Source organism: Chelonoidis abingdonii, chromosome 2 (assembly GCF_003597395.2).
Source record: "Chelonoidis abingdonii isolate Lonesome George chromosome 2, CheloAbing_2.0, whole genome shotgun sequence".
In the NCBI taxonomy this organism is placed as follows: Eukaryota; Metazoa; Chordata; order Testudines; family Testudinidae; genus Chelonoidis; species Chelonoidis abingdonii.
In genome coordinates, this window is record NC_133770.1 from 63,976,916 (window position 1) to 64,002,210 (window position 25,295).

The 25,295-nt window shown below is 42.7% G+C and overlaps 1 protein-coding gene across 7 annotated transcripts in view; it reads right to left on the minus strand.

Moving 5' to 3' along the window:
- Positions 1-13,277: 13,277 nt before the first annotated feature.
- HYCC1 (hyccin PI4KA lipid kinase complex subunit 1) overlaps positions 13,278-25,295 on the minus strand; it is a 96,146-nt gene continuing 84,128 nt past the window's right edge. For 6 of the 7 annotated variants that reach the window (XM_032791239.2, XM_032791235.2, XM_075062398.1 and 3 more), the window contains one exon: positions 13,278-18,305. In XM_032791239.2, coding sequence (XP_032647130.1) covers positions 17,743-18,305 — 563 coding nt within the window. In that variant the 3' untranslated portion in view covers positions 13,278-17,742. Of the gene's footprint in view, positions 18,306-19,302; positions 19,518-25,295 lie in introns of all 7 variants that reach the window. The other variant, XM_075062401.1, reaches the window with a different exon arrangement.

Below are 25,295 nucleotides of genomic sequence, written 5' to 3' on the forward strand. Positions count from 1 at the left end.
AAAAGATGTCTTGTACTACTTGACCCGTCAAGGGCCACTCATGCCTCTGAGACCTGTCTGAGATAATCTGCCAGAATATTTGTCTCCCCTGCTAAATGCTAGGCCACCAGATAGACCTTGTGAAGGATACACTAGTACCGTAGATGGGTTACTTGGCCAGATAACTGGAAGAATGAGCACCCCCATCACGTTTGTTCATGTATTGTCCATTGCTGCCTGAAACAACTTTCCCCTCTCTATGAGAGCATACCATACTTGTATCAACGAATGGTCAAGTCAACCAAATGGCTCTCAACTCCAACACATTCAGATGCATGCTCTTTTCCTGAAAAGCCCAGTGACCTTTGATTGTAAAATGATCCAAATGTGCTCCACATCTATTGTTGGATGCACCTGAAGTTATCATGACCAATGATGAAGGGGATTGAAAAGGACACTTCTGAGAACATTTAATCTGTCTGTTCACCACCTCAACAAATTTAGAATGTTTTGAGATATGGTGACAAACATTTGAACAGTGTCTAGATTGGGTGTGTAGACTTGAGCTCTACTGCTGCATTTGCCTTATTCTGAGAGGAGCAAAAGTGGTAGCGAGCATCAAATACAGGAGACCTGGGAAAACCATCACTTTCCAGGTTTGACGGGTTCAAATTTGAAAAAACAGCATGCTCAACTTTTAGAAACCTGTCCTCTGGAAGAAAGGCTTTCCTTGCTACAAAGTCCAAGTGTTTTGAATAAAAACCCTGACCACACTGATGTTTGGGTTCCCTCTTGACAGTTCCTATTTGGAGTAAATTCTGTACTTCTAAAAGTAGTCATGTGACGGTTCCCTGAAAAGGAAAGGTAGGGGGAAATTGAAAGGGAGCAATTTTTCAAACCTAATAGCATAGTTCTTCTCCATAACTTCTCGGGTCCATAAGTCCAATGTAATACGACCATTTGTTGTTGAATCAGGCTAGCCTGTCTCCAGATAAAGGAAGGGATGAGTCCTCACTGATTGGTCAATGACTCTCCAACCTCAATCAACTCTGAGGCCTGGTGTTCGAGGAAGACAGAGGATGGATCAGGTTGTTTCATCTTAGGGTTTTTTGTTTGGTTTGGTTTTTTTTTCTAACACTAACTATAACTAACTATCTCTATAAGAACTTATCTAAATATTTATCTAAAAGCTAATTCTTAACAGTTTTAGGGAGAAGTGCTAACATTCCCCCTTCCCTCCATCTTCAGCCAAGGATGGTTGAGAGGGAACTGAAGGGCTTGGGTCGTACGCTTGCTACATGGAGCACCAACGGCACTGCAGGATGCCTACTGCACATGAGTGACCCTAACGGACACTGCTACCATAAATCTCCAATAGATTTATGTGATGCACCACCACCTGAAGTGAAGCACCCACAGGGATGGACACTACTAGAAGAAGAGCGGAGGATTGCTGAGCCATTATATCCCTATCAGATAAAACATCTCCTCTCCATCCATGAGGATGATTCAAAAAATTTTGTGGTGGAACCCATTAGGGTCATGGAGACCAGGACAGCCAGTCTCTTCAATAGCTAGGATCTGGAAACATACTCACAGGAGGAGAAGCAAAGGAGTGAGGGAACTCAGGGTGAAGAGGCATGAACCAGGATGAATCAGGTCTCTTAACTCTCCCTTTATCCTTCTCTAAATGACGATCTGACCTCAGAATGTCTATGGACCACACTGACGACAACAATGGTACTGGATGGTGAAGAGAGATAAAAGATCAGAAAGATCTGACAGGGGACCCTGTAGGACAGGGGTTCTCAAACTGGGGGTCAGGACCCCTTGGGGGTTGTGAACTTATTATATGGGGGATCACAAGCTGCCAAACCCCGCTTTTCATCCAGCATTTATAATGGTGTTAAATATATAAAGTGTTTATAATTTATAAGGGGGTGGAGGGGTGTCACACTCAGAGGCTTGCTATGTGAAAGGGATCACCAGTACAAAAGTTTGAGAACCACTGCTGTAGGAGTCTTAGGAAGCATGGATGGATTTTGAGAAAGACAATCTCCTCTACTCTTCTCCCCTCTTCAGGTGAAGATGCAGACCTCAGAACCCACAATGCCAGTCTTTTCCTCAGCACCATCTGCCTCTGACTCAGCTGTAAGGAATGTTCAGACTCATACCAACCACTAATGTAAAAGTCCTCTTTGGATCCAAGGATGTTCCCAGTACAGGAGCAGAGGACTGAGCCAGTCCCACAGACCTGAGAAGTATCAGATCCAGAGAAATATTCAGCTCCACAGCTCCAGTCTTCGAAGTTGAACCCAGAACTGACTTGGGTTTCAGAGTTGGAACCACATAGTCCATGACAGAGTCAGACAGATCCTATAAGTCTGACATAAGGGACCTGGCACTGCAAATGGTAGCTGTCTGCCTTCCCTTGCCTTCTTCCCCAGAACTGATGGAGAACTAATGATGTGATTCTAGGACCTTTAGCAGGGAGACAGCCTTTTCCCACCAACAGTGTTTTCGAAGCCTTGATGGCTTTAACAGAAGGATCTGGAGCCAGAATGGAGCCTAACATCCTGGAACGTTTGGGCGGCTTAGTCTTCCTAGCGGAAGCCACAGGAGCCAAATCCAGTATCTTAGGCTTTGGATCTGACATCCATCAGGAACTGGAGGGTTTAGCAGATAGAGCTTCCTTAAGAAGTATATTCTGCCTCTCTTTCCATGCTTTGAGTGTCCAGCAAATGGGACACCCAGAAATTGAATGACCTTCCCCCAGGCACTTCAGGCACCTAACATAGTTGTCTGATGCCAGGAAAACAGTTGGGCATGAAGCACATCTCTTAAATCCCAGCTTTTTCTTCAGTTCCACCATCCTACCAACTATATCTAAACTTATCAGTATGCTTAAACTATACTACACACTAAGAACTACAACAACTGAAACTATGAAAGGGATTGTCAATGGAAAATAAAGTGTGGATCCAAAGGGACTGGAGCGGTTCACCTCCATATGTTGCAGCAGTTAAAAGGAACTAAGGTGGTAGAAGGCACAGCACCTTGTTATATAGCCTTGCCCTCACAGGGTTACAAAATGCTGAGGGAAGAGGTAACCGTTGGTGTGAGAGTGCTCTAATGGGCACTTCTTGGAGAAGGTTCTACCATTAGATGCCACATGTGGCAATATGCAGAACCACGCAAAGAACTTTCTGTTATGCTGTATAGTGCATGCTTTTATTAGCGTGGGAGGGAGTAATTACAGGGACTGCAAATTTGATACTGAATGTCAAGACATATTCAAGCTATTTTATATCTCAAAATAGAACAAAGATTGTTCTACCTAATGTAGAATTTTCTGCTAAACATGAATTTATGGCATTACATACTTTATAAATGGTCCACATGGTAACTGAATTTGTTATTGCATCAAATCTAGCCTGGTTTTTGGGGAAAAGTGCTTCTTCACTTCTTCAGCATGGCTGGAATAGCACTAAAGCTGTGTTAGGATCCAACCCTTCAAATGCTTTCAGGTAGCTTTACTCACATAGCCTCATTGACTTAAATAGGTCTACTCCCACAAATATAATTACACCAGACCCTTGCTAGAATGCGGGATTTGGGATCCATGGCCACAACTGTGTTATATGCAAATTCACGCTATATAGATGCAAGTTCTAGCGAGGGTCTGGTATATAAGTAAGTATCTGCAGAAGAGGGGTTAAAATGAGTTGCTGAGTAATATTTGCTGAAAGAGTGGAGTGACACCTCTGTTACAATGCATTGACTGTTCACCATTTGTTGAGACAGCTTCAGGTAGACCTACAGAAGAAAAAGCAGTTAGTAACCTCTTGCAACTGTTATTCTTCAAGATGTGTTGCACATGTCCATTCCACTCTGGGGTGTTTGCATGCCACACACATAATCACCAGAAATTTTCCCCTCAGTGGTACCTATTGGGGTGGCTTGAGCACCCTCTGCTGCCACACACTACTGGTGTAGTGTGTATAAAGGGCCCAGCTGATCCCCAGGCCCCTCAGTTCCTTCTTCCCAGAAACTCTGATGTAAAGGGGTAGGAGGGCAGGTCATGGAATGGAGATGTGCTACACATCTAAAAGAACAACAGTAATGAAATCTTAGTAACTGTTTTTCTCCTACAAGTGATTGCACATGTGAACATAAGAATGGCCATAGTGGGTCAGACCAATGGTCCATCTAGCCCAGTATCCTGTCCTCCCACAGTGGCCAAGTCCAGGTGCCCCTGAGGGAATGAGCAGAGCAGGCAATCATTGAGTGATCCATCCTGTTGTCCATTCCCTGCTTCTGGCAAACAGAGGCTAGGGACACTCAGAGAATGAGATTTCATCTCTGACCCACCTTGGCTAATAGCCATTGATGAACCTGTCCTCCATGAATTTATCTAGTTCCTTCCTGAACCCTGTTATAGTCTTGGCCTTCACAGCATCCCCTTGCAACAAGTTCCACAGGTTGACAGTATTGTGTGACAAAATGCTTCCCTTTGTTGGTTTTAAACCCACTGCCTGTTAGTTTCATTCAGTGACCCCTGTTTCTTGTGTTATGTGAAGGTGTAAATAATTACTTATTTACTTTCTCAACACCAGTCAAGATTTTATAGACCTCTATCATAACCCCTCTTAGTCATCTCTTTTCCAAGCTGAAAGGTCCTAGTCTTTTTCATCTCTCCTCTTCTGGAAGCTGCTCCATATCCCTAATCATTTTTGCTGCCATTTTCTGTACCTTTTCCAATTCTGATAAATTTTTTAGATGGAGTGACCAGAACTGCATACAGTATTCAACTCTGTGCATTCCATTCTTGGTGACTCCCAAGCAGTAATATAAGTGGAGTGATCAGAGTTCACATACACAGACTGTAGGACAGCTCAAACAAATTTGGAATCATCTCTAGAGTACTGGGTGATGGCATAATGGGAGGAGAAAGTGTGCACCAACGACCAGGATGCTGCTTGACAAATGTCCTGGATAGGGAATCTGTGCTAGGAACACTTGAGTATGCATGCAATCTTGTGGAGTGAGCAATCAGCTCATCTGATGGCAAAATGCCTGCCAGATCGTAAGTGTGGATACAGGAAGCTAGCCAAGACAAAATTCTCTGTGAGGAGATTGGAAGACCTTTCATTTTGTCCACTATACCTTTGGAAGACCTTTCATTCTGTCCACGAACAGTTGGATGGACCATTGAAACAGTTTGGTCATGTGTAAGTAGAACACCCATGCTCATCTAATGATCAATGCGTGTAAGTGTTGCTCATCTCTATTTGAATGTGGTTTGGGGTAAAAAACAGGCAAGTAAATTGATTGTTATTTGAATCAATCTGAAACTACTTTAGAGAGAAAACTCTGATAAGGGCCTAAGTACACCTTATCTTTAAAGAAGACTGTATGGTAAATCAGATGTGAGAGCACACAGTTCAGGGACCCTTCTCTCAGAAGTGATAGCAATTAGGAAAACCACATTCCAGGAAAGGTGTAATAAGGAGCACATTGGAAAGGTTTAAATGGTGGTCCCATGAATGTAGACAAGACCAAGTTCAAGTCCCAAGGGGGAATGTGCTCCCTTAATTGACTATACAACCTTTCCAGGCCTTTAATTAATCTGATTGTCACATAATTAGGAAAAAAAACCAGAACAGTTATCCATGCAAGAGTGGAAAGCTGGTATTACTGCCAGGTGAACTTTGATAGAGGAAATTGCTAAGCCTTGTCGTTTCAGGTGTAGCAGTTATTCAACTATATGTTAGATGGATGAATGCATCAGTAAGACTCCAGTTTGACAAGTCAAGATAGAAAACCACTTTCATTTTGACAGGTAGATGGCCCTGGTGGAGGGCTTTCTGCTACTTGGTAAGACCTAGCAAACTCGCTCTGAGCAAGCCTGTTCTCTGGGATTCAGCCATGGAGCTTCCAGGTCATTAGATGAAAAGATTGTGGGTTCAGATGCAGCAGCTGACCCTGGTCTGGGGAGATTAGATCTGGGCAATGGTGGCAAGACTGACAATGCCACCTAGAGGTCCAGCAGAGTGGAGAACCAGGGTGGGCGAAACCACACTGGGGCTATTAATATAACCTGAGCATTGTCCCACTGGAATTTTAGAAACATTCTGTGTAGGAGTGGGACTGGGGGGGAAAAAGCATAGTAAAAGCTTCTCTCTCCAGGGTAGCAGGAAGGCATCTGTGATTGAACCTGGACTGTGGCCTTGCAGGGAGCAGAACTGATGATATTTTCACTTAGACTTGTTTGCAAAGAGGTCTATCTGGGGAGTCCCCTGCTTCTGGAAAATGCATCTGGTTACATTCGGGTGAAGACACCACTTGTGGTGACTCAAAAATGACCTGTTCAGGCAGTCTGCTAGGTTGTTCTGCCTCCTTGGAAGATAAGAGGCCACGAGATTGACTGAATGGGCTACACAAAATTCCCACAAGTGAACTACTTCCTGACAAAGGAGGGATGAGCAAACTCCTGTCTGCCTGTTGAGGTAAAAAACATAGCTGCGGTGTTGTCTGTAACAACAAACAAGTTTCTCCCTCTGCTATGAGATAGGAAAGGTGGGTGGGGTAATATCTTTTAAGGGACCAACTGCTGTTAGTCTCTCTCACCAACAGAATTTGGTCCAATAGAATGTATTACCTCACCCACTTTGTCTCTCTAATATTCTGGGACTGACCTGGCTACGGTTACACTGCACACAACAGTAGGAAAGCCTTATAGGCAAGACAAATTAACCTGAGTTCTCTGATGTTGATAGGAAGAAAGAGCTCCCGCAAGGACCAAAGACTCTGAGTTCAGAGGGGCCCCAGGTGAGCTCCCCACTCTAGAGCAGATACGTCTGAGACCAGAGTCATTGATGGTTGGGGTTGGAAACACCCATAAAAATGCTGAAAGGATCCAACCACCAATTCAGCAAAGTTAGAACCTGTAAATGTATTGTGAGCACAGTGTCCAGATGAAGATAGCTTGGCGAGCACACTGAGGCCAGCCACATCTGGAGGAGGTTGAGGTGCAGCCTCATGTGTTGTATTACGAACGTGCACAAGGCCATGTGCCCTAGGAGCCTCAGACCAGTGGTTCTCAAACATTTGTGCTGGTGACCCTTTCACACAGAAAGCTTCTGAGTTCACTTACACCCCCCCCATATTAAAAACACTTTTTAATATATTTAACACCCTATAAATGTGGGAAGCAAAGCAGGGTTTGGGGTGGAGGCTGACAGCTTGCAATCCCCCAGGTAATAGTCTCGCAACCTCCTGAGGTGTCCCAACCCCCAGTTTGAGAACCCTGCCTTAGACCATTTCAGGCCGTTGTGATTGGATGAAAGTTGAGGTCTGTCACTACAGATTGAACAGATTGTGGACTCTTGACTCTGGGAGAAATATTCTGGCCTGGGTAGAGTCCATCACCACCTCTATAAACAGTATCCTCTGTACTGAGCAGAGGGTGGACTGGTTTGCATTGATCAATAGGCCTAGGGCCTTGAATGTTGATTGAATGAGTCAAACACTGGATATAACCTTAGCTTTGGACCAGTAGACCTGCACTCCAATCTTCTCAGGAACGCTGCTACCATGGCCATACATTTTGGGAACAGCAGAGGCGCTGCAGACAGACCAAACTCAAGCACTGTGATCTAGTAATGCAAGTGCTTCACTATGAACCTGAGGCACTTTCTGTACCTTTGGTATATTGGCACATGAAAGTAGGCATCTCATATTGAAGATAGTGTACCAATCTCCAGGATCCAGACAGGGAACAATGGATGCCATGGGGACCATGCAAAACTGCAGCCAAGTCAGGCTCATCCAGAGAAGCTTGCAATGAAGCCCTTGCCACCAATTTTTCCTCATCCACTAGGGAGAACTTCCACCTAACATCTTCTGGCAGCATGTCTTCGAATTTTAGCAGGTCTTTTAAATTTTAGCACATTAAAGTCAGACCTGCCCAAAGTGCACACTGGTTTGCAATCCTGAGTCAGAACCACTGCCCTCTCCCACCAGGTAAAATAAACTTTCCGACTAAATAGGTCTAACTTTTTTGAGTCTTTTGATATTGGGGTTGTGCCCTGCTGCCCCTGCCTTTCCCTCTCCTTGGCAGCAGATGCTACCAGGGACCCAGGGTGGAGGGATAGGAGTAAAGGAACTCATAACCCTGGGCAGATACCTTATACTTGCATTCAGACCTTTTTGCAGTGGGGGAATGGATGCAGGGGTCTCCACAGCTCCTTAACTGGGTCAATAATTGCCTCATTCAGAGGCAGGGCCAATCTGGAAGGACCTGCAGTGGCTAAAATATTGACCAGGCAGCCAGAGGATTCTTTAAACTTCCTCCACCTGTATGCCCAGACTTAAGGCAATCCTCTAACAATTCTTGGTGTGCCTTATAGTTACCTAGGGGAGGTGATGTGCCCCCTCCTGCGACTGCCTTACCAGGGGAGGGGAAGAGGAGGCCAACACTGGCTGCGGATGCTCTTCCTCCATTTCTTGATCTGCAGGGTCCTGTTGAGCTGGCTTTTGATGTCCATTATCAGGCTTGGTGCCAGAGTCAGAAACAAGTAAAGTAAGTACCACACACCTTTTTGATGCCACTGAATAGAAGTACCTGGATTATGATCTGGAAATGGGGGGAAACCTCACTGATTCCAAAAGGGTCACTGAACAGCTATAGGCTCTCAATGACCTTCTGGCCAACCTCTCCATGGTACTTCTGTGACAGGATCCATGGAAGGGTAGAAACACCTAGAGGAGGTGTAGTCAGAGTTGCTCCAAGGATGGGAAATGTAGGACCCAGCCTCTGATTTGGAAGAAGCTGACTTTCCTTCTGCTGACCACAGAGGCACAGTTCTAGAAGGTGCTGGAGATCAGTGCCAAAGCAGAGAGACCTGCAGGGAAGCAAGCATCATGGGTTATCCCTTTGATGGTACTGAAGGACAAGCCTACATGAGGCTGGCAAGGTACCCAGCATTGTAGCAATCCTGCTGGTTCTCTTGTGTCTGCTGGCACTGATAGAATCAACTCTTGCACCGATACTGACACTGACAGAATCAGGATGTCCCTGCAACTGCAAACACCTCCAGTGGGGTTGGTACTGAGATAGTGTTGGTACTGTGTAGTGCTGTGGATGTGGAAGGAGCCCCTTCTGGCTCTGGACTCAACAGAACCTGCCTACGCACGGGATTCAATGGCACCACCTTCTGTGCTACTGAATAGATTGCACTCTACTCTTAACTCCATGCCTAGCAGACTTTGGAGCCAGGGATCTCCTGCTTTGAGTGGACTGCTTTTTGTGCCTCTTGGTAGGCACTGGGGATGGCACACTCCTGACAAACATTGAGGCACTCAGTGTCGAGTCTGACCGACATGGCTCAGATGGAGGTTTCAAGGCTGCCTCCACAAGTAGAAAATTTACCCTGGCTTCTACTCACAATCTTTCTTTGTGTGAGACTTAAAAATCCCTGCAAATTTGGCAACACTCCTCTGTATGAGCTTCCCCAAGGCACTTCAAGCAATTTGATTGTGGGTTGCTCATGGGCATAGCCTTATTGTAGGAAACACAGGGAAGCATCCCTCAGCACCAGGAATCAACCAAAACCCTCAAACAGGATAAAAACCTAACTAACTCAACAAACATTAAACTATTTACAATAAATAACAGGAGAATACAGGCCACTGAGCGCACCTGCAAAAGTAAGAGCAGGAGCTCCAGCAACTCTCACAGGCAGTGAGGCCTTGTCTACACTGTGGGAGGAGATCAATCTAATAACGTGAATAACATAATTGAAGTTGACGTACTAAGATCTCCTTACTGTGGGGTCCATACTATGCTGTGTTGACTGGAGACGCTCTCCTGTCGACTCCCCTTGCGCTTCTTGTTCAGATGGAGTACAGGAATTGACGGGAGACCTGCTAAATTGACCACCAATGCATCGATCCCCCTGTTAAATGTAGACAAGCCCTAAGGTGGCACAGAAGGGGCTCAGGGTTGGATGGGCCTATATACTGATGCCAGTGGCGCATAGCAGCAGAGAGCACTTGAGCTGCCCTGACGGGTAACACTGAGGGAAAATTTTCCGGTGACTGTACACAGGGCACATCCACATCCAAGAAGGGAATGCACATGTGCAATCAAACAGTATAACATGTATGCAACACTCAAATTGCACTGAATTGCTCCTTTGCTTAAAGGCCTTATCTACCTACAGCATGAGCAAGATCTGGAAGCAGCTCAGCAAACTTCCATTGTAGTGAAGTGGCCTTCAACAAGCTGCTGCAACCTGGAAAATGCAACAAGTTAAGCAGCTGCAGATTGTGAAGACTCTTGGGAGCTATTTAATCCAAGATCTATTTATAGATTTAATTATGAAAATCAAAGAGGTTTCTGTCATGTGTATATATATACATGAGTAACAGATTGTAATGTAAAAGTATGAATCCTTCTGGGTTTTAGAAAAGAGCAGCATGGCTGAATAAATTCACTACATCAGGCATGCACAACTCGTAAACAACGAGGGCCATATTACTCCAAAGAAAACAGCTGAGGGCCGAATACACACACACACCCCAGCGCTGCCAATCCACCGCCCAAGCACCGGGAAGGGGAAAGGGGGGAAGTGTGAAGGGACTGGATGCAACTGTCCAACACACAAACACAGGGGCCGTAGGGAGCCCCGAGGGGGGGAGAGAAACAATGTGATAGGGGCCGTGGAGGGGGAAGGTCCCTGGACCAGGGGAGGAGGCAGCAGTTGGGGCAGAATAGATGCAACACACATCTCTGTGTGACTGGCTGCCTACAGACAGTTCAACTGCCCACCCATCCCATCACTACAGAGACTGCCCTGGGAGCAACCAACACAGTAGCCGCCCCCCCCCACGCCCCGCCCCACCCCAACCGAAGGGGGGGGGGGTTGGGGAAAGGTCTTGGCCTAGTTCTCCCCCCCTCCCGTCCGAGATGCGGCTCAACCCCAGGCTGGGCACCCCCCCCCTTGCTCGGCACTTACCGACTCTGCCTCGTGCCTAGTGCTTCCTGCCTGAGCAGGCCCTGGAAGTGACACACCTGCTGTACACCAGGCGGGGGAAGCAGGAGACGGAGACGTGCGCTTCTGGCCATTACGGCGGTTGGAGTGCGACGCACGTGCAGGGCTGTGAGGTGGGGCTCCCCTTGGGCAAGGGGCGAACCCAGGGCTGGTGCAAGAATATTTTGCGCCCTAGGCAAAACTTCCACCTTGCGCCCCCCACCGCTGCGCACATCAGTTCATTGAGGGGCAAATCCCAACAAGACTTTATAGACCCCAGGGGCTGCTCCCCAGACCAGGTTCCCCTCCCACCCTTTGAACTCCCCTGGAGGGTGCACAGCCCCCCCGAGGCCTCTCCACCCCACACAGGTGGCCCCTGCCCCAAGTCCACTAACTGGCTTTGCCAGGCTTGGGCCGCTGCAACAGCTTGGCAGGGAGGAGCTGCTTTCCGGAGGCACCGGAGAGCCAGAGCATCCTGCTTGCGGCAGCAGCGAGCCTCAGCCATGGAGGAGCCGGCATGGTGCAGGGGGGCAGTAGCCCTGCAAAGATGGCAGCGTTGCTAGCGGGGAGCAGCCACGCCCCCCGCCCCTCCTGCCCAGGCTCCTTCAAGCTGCAGCAGATGCATGCAGGTGCCAGCCCCCCATGCCCCCACCCCCCAGCTGTCTCCTCACTGCACTTGGGCTCTGCAGCTCTCAAGAGTCTAAGCCACCACCGCCACTGCCCCTCCTGGAGCAGGCTCAGGGCTCCGCACCCCAGTGGGTCACAAGCCTGGGAGCCACAAAGCCTGAGCATGGTGAGGGGAAAGCCGGGGGTGTGTGCCCATGAGCCGCTGACCGCATGCATCTGCTGCAGCCTGCAGGAGCCCCGGGTGGGGGGGCGCTCTACAGGCTGCAGCCTGGGCAGGAGGGGCAGGGGGCATGGATGCTCCCTGCTAGCTGTGCCATCGCCTTTGCAGGGCTGCTGCCCCCCTGTGCCGCGCCGGCTCCTCCATCGCTGGGGCGCGCTGCCCATGTAAGTCGACACTCTGGCTCTTTGATGCCTCCGAAAGGCAGCTCCTCCCTGCCGAGCCAAGGCACCACTTTTTTAGGGTTACCATATTTCATCAATCAAAAAAAATGGATGGGGGAGAGCCCTGCCCCCACCCACTCCCTCCCACTTCCCACCCCCCTCAGAACCTCCAACCACCCCTGCTCCTTGTCCCCTGATTGCCCCCTCCTGAGACCCCCCCACCCTAACTGCCCCCCTAGGACTCTATCTCCTACCTGTCCCCTGGCTGCCCAAATCCTTATCCACACCCCTGCCCCCAGATAGACCCCTGGGACTCCCATGCCTCATCCAACCACTCCCCATCCCCTGACAGACCCCCCCACCCGAACTCCCGACCCATCCAGCCCTCCCCCTGCCCCGACAGCCTCCCTGAACTCCTACCCCATCCAACCCTCCTCCTGCTCCCTGACTCCCCCCAGGTCCCTTACCACCATGCCACTCCAGCCGCTGTGCTGTGATGCAGGGCTGAGGCAGGGGGAGGGGGCGGAGTGGGGGAGGGACTCTGCCTGCTGGAGGCCAATGGGAGCAGCTAAATCAGGTCCAGGTGCCCAATCAGTTGCACCGCACTCTGCATGAGGAGAAGGGAGGGGAGGAAGGAAAAATCCCAGACCGTTGCACCGGCCCTGGGCAAACCTGACAGCGCCACCATGCCACTTGCACACGGGCCGCACAGTGAGCCCACGCGGGCCACATGTTGTGCATGCCTGCACTACATCATAGTAAAGAAGTGAAGGTAACAAAATATTACATGGAATTATTTGGGTAGCAGCAGCACCTAAAGATTCCCCTCAAAATCAGGACCCCATTGGGATGGGTGCTGTCCAGATATGCAGGAAGCCACATCACACAGCTTCTGGCAGAGAACCACCTTCAGACCTGGGCATCCAGGCAACAACTGCTGCTCTTTGGCCACCCAGTTCTGAAGGAAGCACAGAAATGCATGGCAATACCGTGACACCCCCCCCACTCCAAAATAATTTTGCAACCCCTGCAACTCCCTTTTTGGTCAGGACCCCCAGCTTCAGAAATACTGGTCTCCTCCAACAAAATCTGTATAATATAAGGTAAAAGCAGACCAAAGGCCAGATTTCACGGTCCATGACATTTTTCATGGCCATGAATTTGGTTGGGCTCTAGTAATTGCACAGCTTGTGTGTTTCCTGAACAGTCAAGTGAAAAGTGCAGAGTACTAAAGTATTAATAAATGTATACAACTTGAAAAACAAAATTCCAGTTTGTTTATTCCAATAGCCAAAAATATTAAACACAAAACAATGCAAATTCATGGTTTATACTTTAGGAATATTAACTCTAGAGTACAATTTAAAACATATTTTACTACATAAAAAGTGAAACACTGCATTACCAAAATAGAAGACAGAAAAATAATCAAATAAACTATGCAAAACATTAAAAATATGAGGAAGTGTGGCACTTTCATTTAAACTTAGGCTTTCAAGTTAAGACGGAGAACACCTACAAACGGATGCAGTTATTCCATAGACCTGTGTTACTAAAAATATACATCTAGTCCACTGTTGCAGTCTTTCAGAAATGGAGTTACACAGATACAAAATCCAGTATGTTACACATCTATATACAGCATTTTAAACCTCAAAAATTAAACTATGACTAAAGAAATATTTGACATAATTCCTAAATTTGTAAATGCTAATCAAAAGGAGCCTGGTTCTCTCTAGAAAGGTGTTTTTTTTAAAAAAAGAATTACTTTTTCTAGCAATATGAACTCCAATAAACTTTCATAAATGTCAACAATTTCTCAAAAAAAATCACTACAGAACATAGCTGCACAAAGTGGTTAAAATGTATACAATCTTTGCACAAAACTGTCCTACTTCTAGACAACAGGAAGTAGTTGTTCACTGTTAATCTTTAGGTAATCAAATATTTTTATGTTAGATTTTGCTGTGTTAATGCAGCACTGAAAACATTTCCCTTTGATATAGTGAAATGGAGTTCAAACCTAAGTGTAAGCATTAGCTACTTTTTTCCTTTAGTACCACTTGAGTTTTTTGTTTTTAAATGGAGATTTTTTTTCTTCTGCAGATTATTATACACTTCTACTCCAATATCACGCGACCCGATATAACATGAATTTGGATATAACGTGGTAAAGCAGTGCTCCGTGGGGGCAGGGCTGCGCACTCCGGCAGATCAAAGCAAGTTCAATATGATGCACTTTCACCTATAACACGGTAAGACAGCGTTATATCGGGGTAGAGGTGTATTAAATGGTGGTAACCCCTGAAATGTATTCATTCAAAATTAACTACCATTGTACAATATAAGATGTAATTTCTTAAGACTACACTAACATTTACTTTAAAAAAAGAAAAAAACCATTCTCAATGCAAACGTGATTAATATAAAATTTAAAAACTCTCGAGATTCACTATATAACACTGTCTCCAAGTAGAAGTCTTGATGGGTATTTGGACAGTCTCAGACACGAAGCTAAACATACTTACTCCTAAAACTTTCCTGCAATTGTTTAAGTAATAGTTATAAGTTTAAATACTTATGGTTATAAAAAGGTTGTTAGAATAAAATTTCAGTATTGACAAGACCTAGGTTGTGGCAGTTACAAAAAATGACCTCAATGAACCAACTATATAGGTAGGCTTATAAAGACTTATGTACATAAAAGCTGCATGTGTAAGTAGAAGCAGTAGCCCTTTAGTATTAAGAAATCTTCCCTTTAAAATCACATTTACTTGAAAACCATAAAACCTCACATAAATTCTATTGTATAAGAGGAATGTGGGTTTTATCATTTTGTTTTAACATTTATTTAAGCCCAGGAAGAAATAAAACCAACAGCCAAAGTTAGAATGATTAAACATGCAAGATAAAACCAGTTTACCCTTTTAAAAAATACCATCTGATCTGTAGTTTGGAGAACAGTCAAGTGGCAGCTTTGTAAACATTAAAGTTACTCATTTGTATCCCTGGCATTTTAAATACACCTCTAAAAAAGACAGTTAATTCTGTTACTCTGTAGCTGCAAATTTAAATGGCTGGATCTTCCAGTACAGAAAAATCTTTTCTACCACTATTGAATCAAAAAGGGGTTTAACTACTATGGAGACAATTTAAAAAAATAAATAAATCACAATTTCTCTAGAAAAGAAATGACTTAAAATACTAATTTGTTCTTAAAGCTAATCGATGCTTAATACTGTCATGATAAAAAGTTTGCTGGAATTACAGTTTAAATCGATAAGTTATAAGTCAACTTAAAGGTATAGTTCAAGTAAAAGAATTTTAAAATTGTATTCCCCTCCTGCAAGGAAATCAGAGGAAGGCTGTGTGTTCTGCTTAGTGAGAGCTAGGAAAGGATCTTGTGCGAAACTCTAGTGGACATCCCTTCTTGGCCTCCCAGGAGGAATTTCAAGTTATGTTAAATGCATAATGTCTATTATGTAGACATTACCTAGTAATACCTTTTACCAGTTCCCCAATACTCTTCCACTGCCTGTGGTTTGGATGCTATCAATATGCAATGGCTGGAAATTAATAAAATTTAACACAGCATTGTCACCCCATTCTGAAAGGTGATTAAGAGGCTGCAGACAATGTACAATGAGAGCTTGTTTACATTTATTTGTGCTTTAGTTTTCAGTCAAATCAAATATCAGGGCAAAACTCAACTAGGGAAAGTCTAAAAAAGCGTTAGTCCTTGCTCCGTGTCATGAGGTCCTTTGACATTTTTGGCCTTAAAAAGGAACCTCGCCACAGAGATCAAAATACTCATGAATGGATATACATTAGACCTCTATTTTACTTTCTCCACTTGCCCTGCGAAAAGACCACACAGTTATACTATGTAAAGCACTCCCTCACTTCTCAAGGAGCGGTTATTGCCAGCTTCTCTTCTCCCCATTTGTGTGTAGCTTGCAATCAATAAGCATTGTTAAAGCTATAATCTCAGCTAATAAGATTTTTTAAAAAAACTGCTATAGTAACCGTAAAGAATGTTGATATTTTGTAGTTTCAAACTAGCAAAATAATGACATGACTTACATGTTACAACATAAATGAAAGTTACAACAACATTAAGTTACAACATAAATGAAATTAGTTATAAATCAGTTACAGTACAATTTCTCTTTGTGCTTGCAAGATTCTTGATTTGTACATGTCCTTTTGTAACAGTCTCTTAGTCTCATTCAAGAACAAACCTTATCTTTAAACACATTATTCCATTAAAATGATGTGCTTGATTCAATACAACAGGTGTCAAAATCAGCATAAACATACTGATACTGTAATTATGAACACATTTTCCAAAGAGTGATGAAAAATGCCGATAATGACTTTCTAATTAGTAGCTTTGTGCCTACTTCTGATGACTTAGATAAGAAACCAAAGTCACTGCATGTTCTGACAGAACACAGTGGCTTGGAGTGAGCAGGAGGGCAGCTTGGGAGGAGGACTTGCTCCTTTGTAATTCTGCATCCCTCTGCGCCACAGAAGAAATTGAAAGAAAAATCTATTTACTGTCTCTTTTTCCCAGCAGCTGAGTATCCTGGATCTTCAAATGTGGTTATGGGTAAAAAAATGTGACTAAACAGACTGGTATTACAGTCAATGCAGCTAGGGGAAACAGCAAGAAGCTTTTCTAGCTCACTCATCAGAACTGATCACAGAGTTCCAATTGAAGAATATTTGTTGCCAGTGAAAGCGTGAGCCAGAAAGAATTAAAAAAAGCCTTCCCTTTTAGACTCCACTTTAAGTTAACAGGACTGGTGGGAATTTTTTTTTTCTTTTGAACTGAGCATATCTGGTAACTCAGAATCAAACACAGAATCCAACCAGTGCTATTTTCAGTCACTTTTCTGAGTATTATGGAACTTTCATCACAGAAAACTCCTGTCCCCAGCAGAAGTTTGATCTGCCATTGTATGACTTTTGGAGCTAACTTTTCAACCAAGTGTTTAGAGAGACCTATCGTACACAAAACTCAGTTTGCATATACCCATATACTTACAAGAATATGCAACTCACGTGGTGGGCAAACATATTGGAGTTTGTGAATTAAGTCAGGTACATGCCAAGATTTCCCATTGTTATGAAAGTTTCCATTTAACACGGAACACTGAATTGGTACTTCTAGCTGTAGGTCGATAACAAAGTACATCTCTCACATTAACACATTTTCTCTGGCATGGTCTGCGATGCTGTGATTTTATTGTATGGACCTATTGCAATGTCATCCAAAATTTCTTTCTTGAGTCACAAACTCCTTCTAATAAGTAACTACTTTGAATCAGTGACTGAAATTTTCTAACAGCTACATCCTGAGAAAGAGGATCTCTTTGCTCTGCAGTCTATATTTTACAGACACATTCTGCCAGCCTGGCTAAACAGAGCCTGCCAATATTTGTTAACAATAGGAGGATGTAAATAATAGGAAGTGTAAGTGTAAAATCAAACCACTTAAGGAAAAAAAAAACCCTCTAGGCTATTAATAACAGTTGAAACAATGCAAAATAGTTAAAAATTGTAATCTAGACACACTGTCAAATGCAAGCCAAGCTCTAATGATATCAAGAATGTGGAGGGTTAGATTTTAAAAAGGGAAGATGGGGAGCACAGTGTATAACACTATCAACAGAATCTCCAGATTCCTTTTTCATACTAGGCAGTTTATCAGACATCAATCCGTTGACAGTGTTATGCTGATGCTAGGAGGTCGCTGCTGATTTGATTGTTTGTTTGAAATGGGAAGATCTATTCTTTCTGCTCCAGATATCAATTTTTCCTCTTGAAGACTACATGCTGAAAACCTATTTGCTTCAGTACCATTTCCACCACTACGGTTATTTGGAAGTGTGATACCGCTGACCTGCTCAAAGGATTTACTAAAAGCAGTAGTGGTAGTTCTAGCCAAACTATGACTGCCAGGCTTAGGTAGAGATTGGCTAGTAGTTAATGTCAGTCTCTTTAAAGACAGAAGATCTAAATTCTCACTCATGGCTCTCTGAGTTTGTTTTCGAGAAAAGTCTTCTTTGCAGGATTCCCCAGAAGCTTCTCTTTCTTTCCCCCCAACTTTGCTTCCTCCAGACCTTCGTTGGCTCTTCCCTAAAAGGATCTTGTTGCTGGTGTTGTTGCTGTTTGATAACGCTGATTGGCTTGTGCTAGAAGTAGCTCTAGAGTAAAACCCTTCATCAACCTCAGATACTTCTATCAGTTCTTCTGGAATTGCTAGATCAGTATTATCTATGTAAAGGAACAAGAAAAATGTTAATTAAAAGATGTTATTCATATTGTGATTAATTCAGATGTATACAGTTAGGCTTTGGCATTTTCAAACACGAAGCAATAAAGCAATAGAGTATGGAGCAAAGTAGAAAAATGTAAAACACTTACCTATTGCATTAAATTGTAGAAAATGATTCATTATGATTTAAATTGCATCAAGTTGCGTTTACTAAACCATAAGGCATGCCCGCATAATCTCATTTTGCAGTGATTTTGAAAAAAAGCAGTATTATTCATGCAAAAGATTAGGAACAGATCAGATAGAGACCACACAGAAAACTAAAAAGGTATAAATCCTATGATGTGCAAGTGCTTCTACATACTATTTGCAAAGCAAATCAATCATTAAGGTAGATTATCAATGCCACAAAATACCCATTATGGCTCCTGCAAGTTTAGAAAACCCAACAGTGTTTTAGTTTTACAACTGAAAGGTCACGTCTGCATTATCTGTTTGCCAGTATAACTAGGTTGGAAACTTAACACTGGAGTATGAATGTATCAACGTCATAAGGTGTTTCAAATGGTATAATAGGCGGGGCGGGGGGGGGGGGAATTGGTAAAGCGTACTGAAATGCTTTTTTGCATAAGTTTGAAATACTCCACTTTATTTCCTTGATAACTTTATTTGTAAATCCAACAAATATGCAAAATAAGCTCAAAGTGAAGAATAGGAAAGTATTTTCTGTCCATGTTGAGTCTCACAGTGTGGTTTCCCCAAGTTATGTCATCATTGTATGTGGCACAGACACAATAAGAAATGGTGTGTGCAGTGCATGCATTTGTGTTTTTATTAAATGACAACATGCAAATACAACAACTGCATACTGCAACTCTCCAAACATGCAGCAGTGACCCTTTCAATCAGTGGTACCTGAGAGTGCAGCTACAAAGTGCTCTGCTAAAACTGCACTCTGCCAGATGAGTTTATTCCATCCTCCATCATTTTTCTTACAGATTTTTGCCTCCTGATTTCTGGCATGCCTTTGCTGTCATTTCTAGGATCTGTAGCTGTTTCCTGCACACCCTGTATATGCTGAGAATCATTCTCTGCTAGTGCTCTGCTTTTTTCCCCATTCCCGGTTCTCTCTCCAGCCACATTTGTGACACTAATCTCAGGTATGACAAAGTTTCCCAATTCAGGAGCATCATTACCATTCTCTGGTTGTTCTAGAAATGAAGATGGATAAGGAAAATAAAAAAAAAGATGTCTGAAACAAAATCATGAAACAAACAACAAAACACAGAATTGGATGGCTGAAGCATTATGAAGTAAGCCACATGTTTGCATATTAACTTTTTGTTAATTAGCAGTATAAGTGAGGATGGAAAAGAATTACTCCATTTTTTTTAAAAAATGGACTTTCTTCCATGCTGTGCTATGCTCCCCTCCAATCTCCTTTCAATGTTAAAGCCCTGAAAGATGCTCATGAAACATGAGTTCTTGAAAATTCAGAATTACATGTTATTTTAGACATCAAAATTGAGTTTAGCTTTTTCCCCGTCAATTCACTTCTATGACCAGGTCTACACTACAGACCTGTATCAGCATAAATACATCACTCAGAGGTGTGAAAAATCCCCACTCGAGTGACACGGTTATACCAACTTAATCCCCTGTGTAGACAGCACTATGTTGACAGGAAAGCTCTCCAGGAAGACAAGCCCTATGACAATATTGTATCAACTGTACTAAGATGTAAAGAAAACCTTTGTTTTTAAAGTTACCTTTATAATTATCTCCACGTTAACCTGAAGTACTACCACATAGGAGCAGAGATTATGCTTTCAGTATGCACTGATATAGCACTCTATCTTGAATGTGGTTGAACTGAAACTCGTACTTCTTGAGAGCCAGACCAGCTTAGGTACAATTAGATTGCCACTTTATCTCTGCATTCTTTTTTAAGTCATTTTCAACTGGAACAAGTCTGCATAGTTAGGAAAACTTTCAAGTACATCAACTTAAAATTCATTTAACCTTTATATAAAATCTGCAAAGTAACACCTGCAAAAAGCTATGTAGGTGTAACATGGAATGTTTATTCTATAGACATTTGTATATCACATCCATCTCCATAGCATCTAAGCACTTTCCATTAGCACAATAAACATGTTGACCTCAGCCCAATTTCTGTTCTTATTTGAGGTTACAGTGAAGCTTGATTTATAGTATCCTTATCACTTCCATGTCAGACTGATCTCAAGTACTAGACAATTACATCACTACAGGATCAAACAGGTGAAGGTAGGCTATAAGGGAGAAACAGTTCATTGCAATGCTGGAGAATGATGGAAACAAGCTGAGGCACAAGTGATTATCTTAGTTTCAAGGTACTATAACTTGACTGATGGATGAGGAGGAGAAGAGAGCAAACAATACTAAATGCACAGCAACAGAGAGAGTGGGCCATCATTTAAAAAATAGTATGAGCATACTTTGACATTCCTGGATAGTTGAAGTAATGGTGGCAAAAATCAGTGATTGCTGCAGTTCTTGATACTATACGCATGAATAAAAATAGTACCATTGAACAGGAAAAGTGGTATTCTTCTATAGTAAAAAGGGACAGGAAGATCTTCAAAACCTAAAGTGCAATGGTGCATAAGTAGAGTTGGTCAAGAATTTTGACAAAACAATTTTTCATCAGAAAATGCCAATTTGTTAAAACCAAAATTTTTCACCGGAACTCATCAATTTTTGTGTTCATTCATCGGCAAAGGTTTCTTGAGTCCACGATGGAATTTTTAGGGGGCTTGGGAGAAGGGAAGAGAAAGAAACCCTCCCTAGAATAGCCAATAGCCCAGTGGTTAGGGAACTCACCAAGGATGAGGACAGTTCTTGCCTGATTCAGAGCAAGGACTTGAACTTTCATCTCTCACATTCAAGGTGAGTGCCCTAAACAGACCCACCCCTCCAGTTTTTTGTACAAAATTTTGAAAGGTATTGGTTTCACCTGAATGTAAACATTTTGCAATTGTGAACATTTTTGCAGAATGGAAAAACTGTTTTCCCACCAACCCTACGCACGAGGTACTTTACAGACAAATTCCTTCCCTGGAAAGTTTACTATCTAAAGTTAGATCCCAATAAATGAAGACCCATCAAGAGAGGTTAAGGGCAGAGAGTGAGAGAAATGTGAACCGGGGGGGGGGGGGGGGGGGACGAGGGAGGGAGAGGGAAAAACCTTTCAATCTTTACAATGTATAATGTAACAAACTACACTTCCAGCAACCTATCGGCATTATAAAAATCTTTAAAGAATTAGACCACAGATTTCCAAACTTTAAGACAATAAAAACATTCAGGAGTCAAATGGCTTTTCATCACCAGATCTACTATGAACTAGATTTTGTGATTAGGGGAAGCTACCAGGTCTAAACAGTCATTGGGTATCCATCATGAAAGTTTTTACCATCACATCTGTAACATACAAAAGCAAGCACAGGAAGAGAGAAAAATAATCTCTCCATGTATATAAATAGTAACAAACTTGACGAGAATGAAAAAAATCCAATGAAAGCATAGCAACAGCCAGAAAAGATAGCTCATCCCTACTCTGAAGTGCTTAATTTATTAGTGAAAAAGTTCTTTCAAAATCCTCAGGACTAAGTAAAGAATATCAATATTAAGAGTATTTGAGGTTTTAGAACAGCAAACAACAATTGTCTGTGCTGTAAGGTTTCTTTCAAACTTGTTGATATGAAGCCTACATATGAATATTGAAGGAACACTAATTTAGGGTAAATATATGAGTAAACACTGCAGTTGAAAGGACATGAAACCTGGTAAACATTCAGCTACTACATAGGTCTATTTGACCACAAGAGTCATCTGCTGGAAGGAATGGTTTGAAAGTAAGTCAAGTACCTGACAATTTACTACAATGGTGAAATGTTCCCAAGAACAACAACTTAATAGCCAAAGCCCCCCCCATGCTTCGCATGAGCAAACATCCAAAGGCCCTTTCTAATGGTTTAGGGGTTTGCCTGTATGTCAATGGCCAAAACAGTAACTTTTCCCATACTGCTTAACATGATATTTCACCACAGGCTGCCACTCTAAGGGAAGGGGCTTTAACACAGTACTACTGCAGATTGTGTTTTGGAATTCTCGAGGATGAAAGGGGTGTGTGTGTGTGGTTTATATTTTTTAGTATCTATATAGATATATATGCATGCCTATTGTCAAAATTTCAGCAGTGAAGACAAGTCTGATTTCAACACTTGTGGAAGGGATTAAGTAGGAAAACTTACTGTTCGGTTTCTTAGGAGTATGAGCTGAGGCACAAAGGTTACCTTCAAAGGGTGTGTCATAAACAGATAGTTAACGGTTAATGTCTCTTTTACCTGTAAAGGGTTAAGAAACTCAGTGAACCTGGCTGACACCTGACCAGAGGACCAATCGGGGGACAAGATAATTTCAAATCTCGATGGAGGGAAGTTTTTGTTTGTGCTGTTTTGTGTTGTTCGTTGTTCGCTCTTAGGGCTAAGAGGGATCAGACGTGCAACCAGATCTTTCTCCAATCTTTCTAAAACAGTCTCTCACATTCAAAATAGTAAGTACTAGTTAAAAAGGTGGATTAGGCTTATGTTTGTTTTCTTAACTTGTGAATGTGTATTTTGCTGGAAGGATATTTTTACCTCTGTTTGCTGTAACTTGTATCTTAGGCTGGGGGAGGGAGTCCCTCTAATCTATATAAGCTAAAGACCCTGTAAACATTTTCCATTCTAATTTTACAGAGATAATTTTTACTTTTTTCTTTCTTTAATTAAAAGCTTTCTTTTTAAGAACCTGATTAATTTTTTTCCTTGTTTAAGACCCAAGGGGGTTGGATCTGAACTCACCAGGGATTGGTGGGGGGAAAGCGGGGGGGAAGGTTAATTTCTCTCTGTCTTAAGATCCAAGGAGTTTGGATCAGTGTATCTCTCAGGGTAACCCAGGGCGGGGAAAGTGTGGGAGGGGGAAGGAGGGGGAATGGTTTATTTCTCTCTGTTTTAAGACCCAAGGGGTTTCGGTCTTGGGTCCCCCAGGGAAGGTTTTGGGGGACAGGGAGTATACCAGACACTGGAATTTCTGGTTGGTGGCAGCGCTATCAGATCTAAGCTAGGAATTAAGCTTACAAGGGTACATGCAGGTCCCCACTTTCTGGACGCCAAAGTTTAAAGTGGGAAACATACCTTGACAGGGTGTCTACTGTATTGTGTCTATTTTGGTTAACAAAGTTTTTTGATTAGAGCTAGTAATAATGAGAATAGGGAAGAAAGGTCACAAATGAACACCATATGGTACTAACTAATAAGGTGAACCAACTGCATTTCAACATGGCTTCACACCTCTGTACGTATGTAAAGCAGCAGGGAAGTCAGTTTTTTGCAGAGGCAATGCCTATTTTGGCCACAAAGCTCTGCCACATCTCATCTTTCATAGCTAAAAAACACCTTTAATGGTCTCTAATGGACATAAGGTACCTTAAAATTCTGTTTAAAATTGGCTGCATGTGCATGCTTAAGTATGTAGCCATTATGACAAAGCACTGGAAACACCAATTTAAACACACAGTTAGAATTCATTGATTGCTATAAATGAAAATACCACACATTTTCCAGATTTCAGCTGTGATTTAACAACTTATTTCCCTTCTCCCATCCGACCCAAAAAGCCAATTTTTACAGCTTTGGTTCAAATGACACTATTTAAGTCTATTCATTTGATGCCAAAGGAATTAATACATCTAATTGCCAAGAACATGGGATGAGGGGGGAAAAACACAACCTCTGAAGGATCACTCTGTAGTTTTTGGCATGCTAGATAGTAATTAATATGCCTAAGCATTATAAAACAAAACTGAACAAAAATATATTTAAAGCTACTATAAATTGTTTATTCTGCATCTATGACTCTACGATATGCTAGACAAGTGCTGCCAGAGATTTTATCCCATTTGCTTTCAATTTTCCTTTCTTCCTTAAATAATATATCCCTGTTTAAACAACTTTTAAATCTTACATAAGACATGCAATTTTCCTACTTTTTTTCTCTTCATGGTTGGAGACAGAAAAGCCCCTACATACCTGTAAGGACTGGTAATGCAAGACATTCTTTTGCCTTTAGGCTGATTATTTACAGGAAAACCAAGTCAATAGCAACAACAATAAAAAGCCAGACATGATCTGATGAACAGACGGTGGACTATGTCAGACAAAGATCAAGATATCTGTCTCCCAGAGGACAGGCTGATTAAGAGACCTTTAAGCTAGATACTCAGGGAAGATGGTTGGGAGATTTAATAATCTCCATGCCTCATTCTAATATTGAGCAGAAGGAAAAATCAAGTAAAAGAGAATGAACAGCAATGGAAAACAGAACAGAGGGTAGAAGAATGGACAACAAGAGAAAAGAGAGTGCCAATACCATTGACAGTAACAGTCAGATAGGCAACAGTGGCAGTAAAATGACTACCTATTCAGGTGAGGAATCTGGGTGAAGGCAAAAAGGAACAACTGAGATGGCTGTACACCACTGCAAGGAGTCTAAATAACAAAATGGAGGAACTAGAACTACTGGTGGAGGAAGTGAAACCACATATTATAGGGATAATGGAAACACTAGAATAATAGTAATGACTGGAAAACAGATATTGAAGGGCATATGCTATTCAGGAAAGACAGCTAAGAACAATGATATTTTTCTTCAATAAAGTAACATATAAATGTGACAATTATAATGAAAACTATTCACTAGATCTTCAGTGTCAATACAGAGATTGGGGTAATATTTCCAAGCCTGTTAAACAATATGCAGATCTTTCTCAAAAGACAGATTTTATTTATAGCACAGCAGTAAGTTATATTTTATACTGAAATTGGTATAGACAGGTTTACTTCAATGCAAATTTTCCACATTAGGCAACAATGCATTTTATTTTGAAATTTCACCCTGAGCCA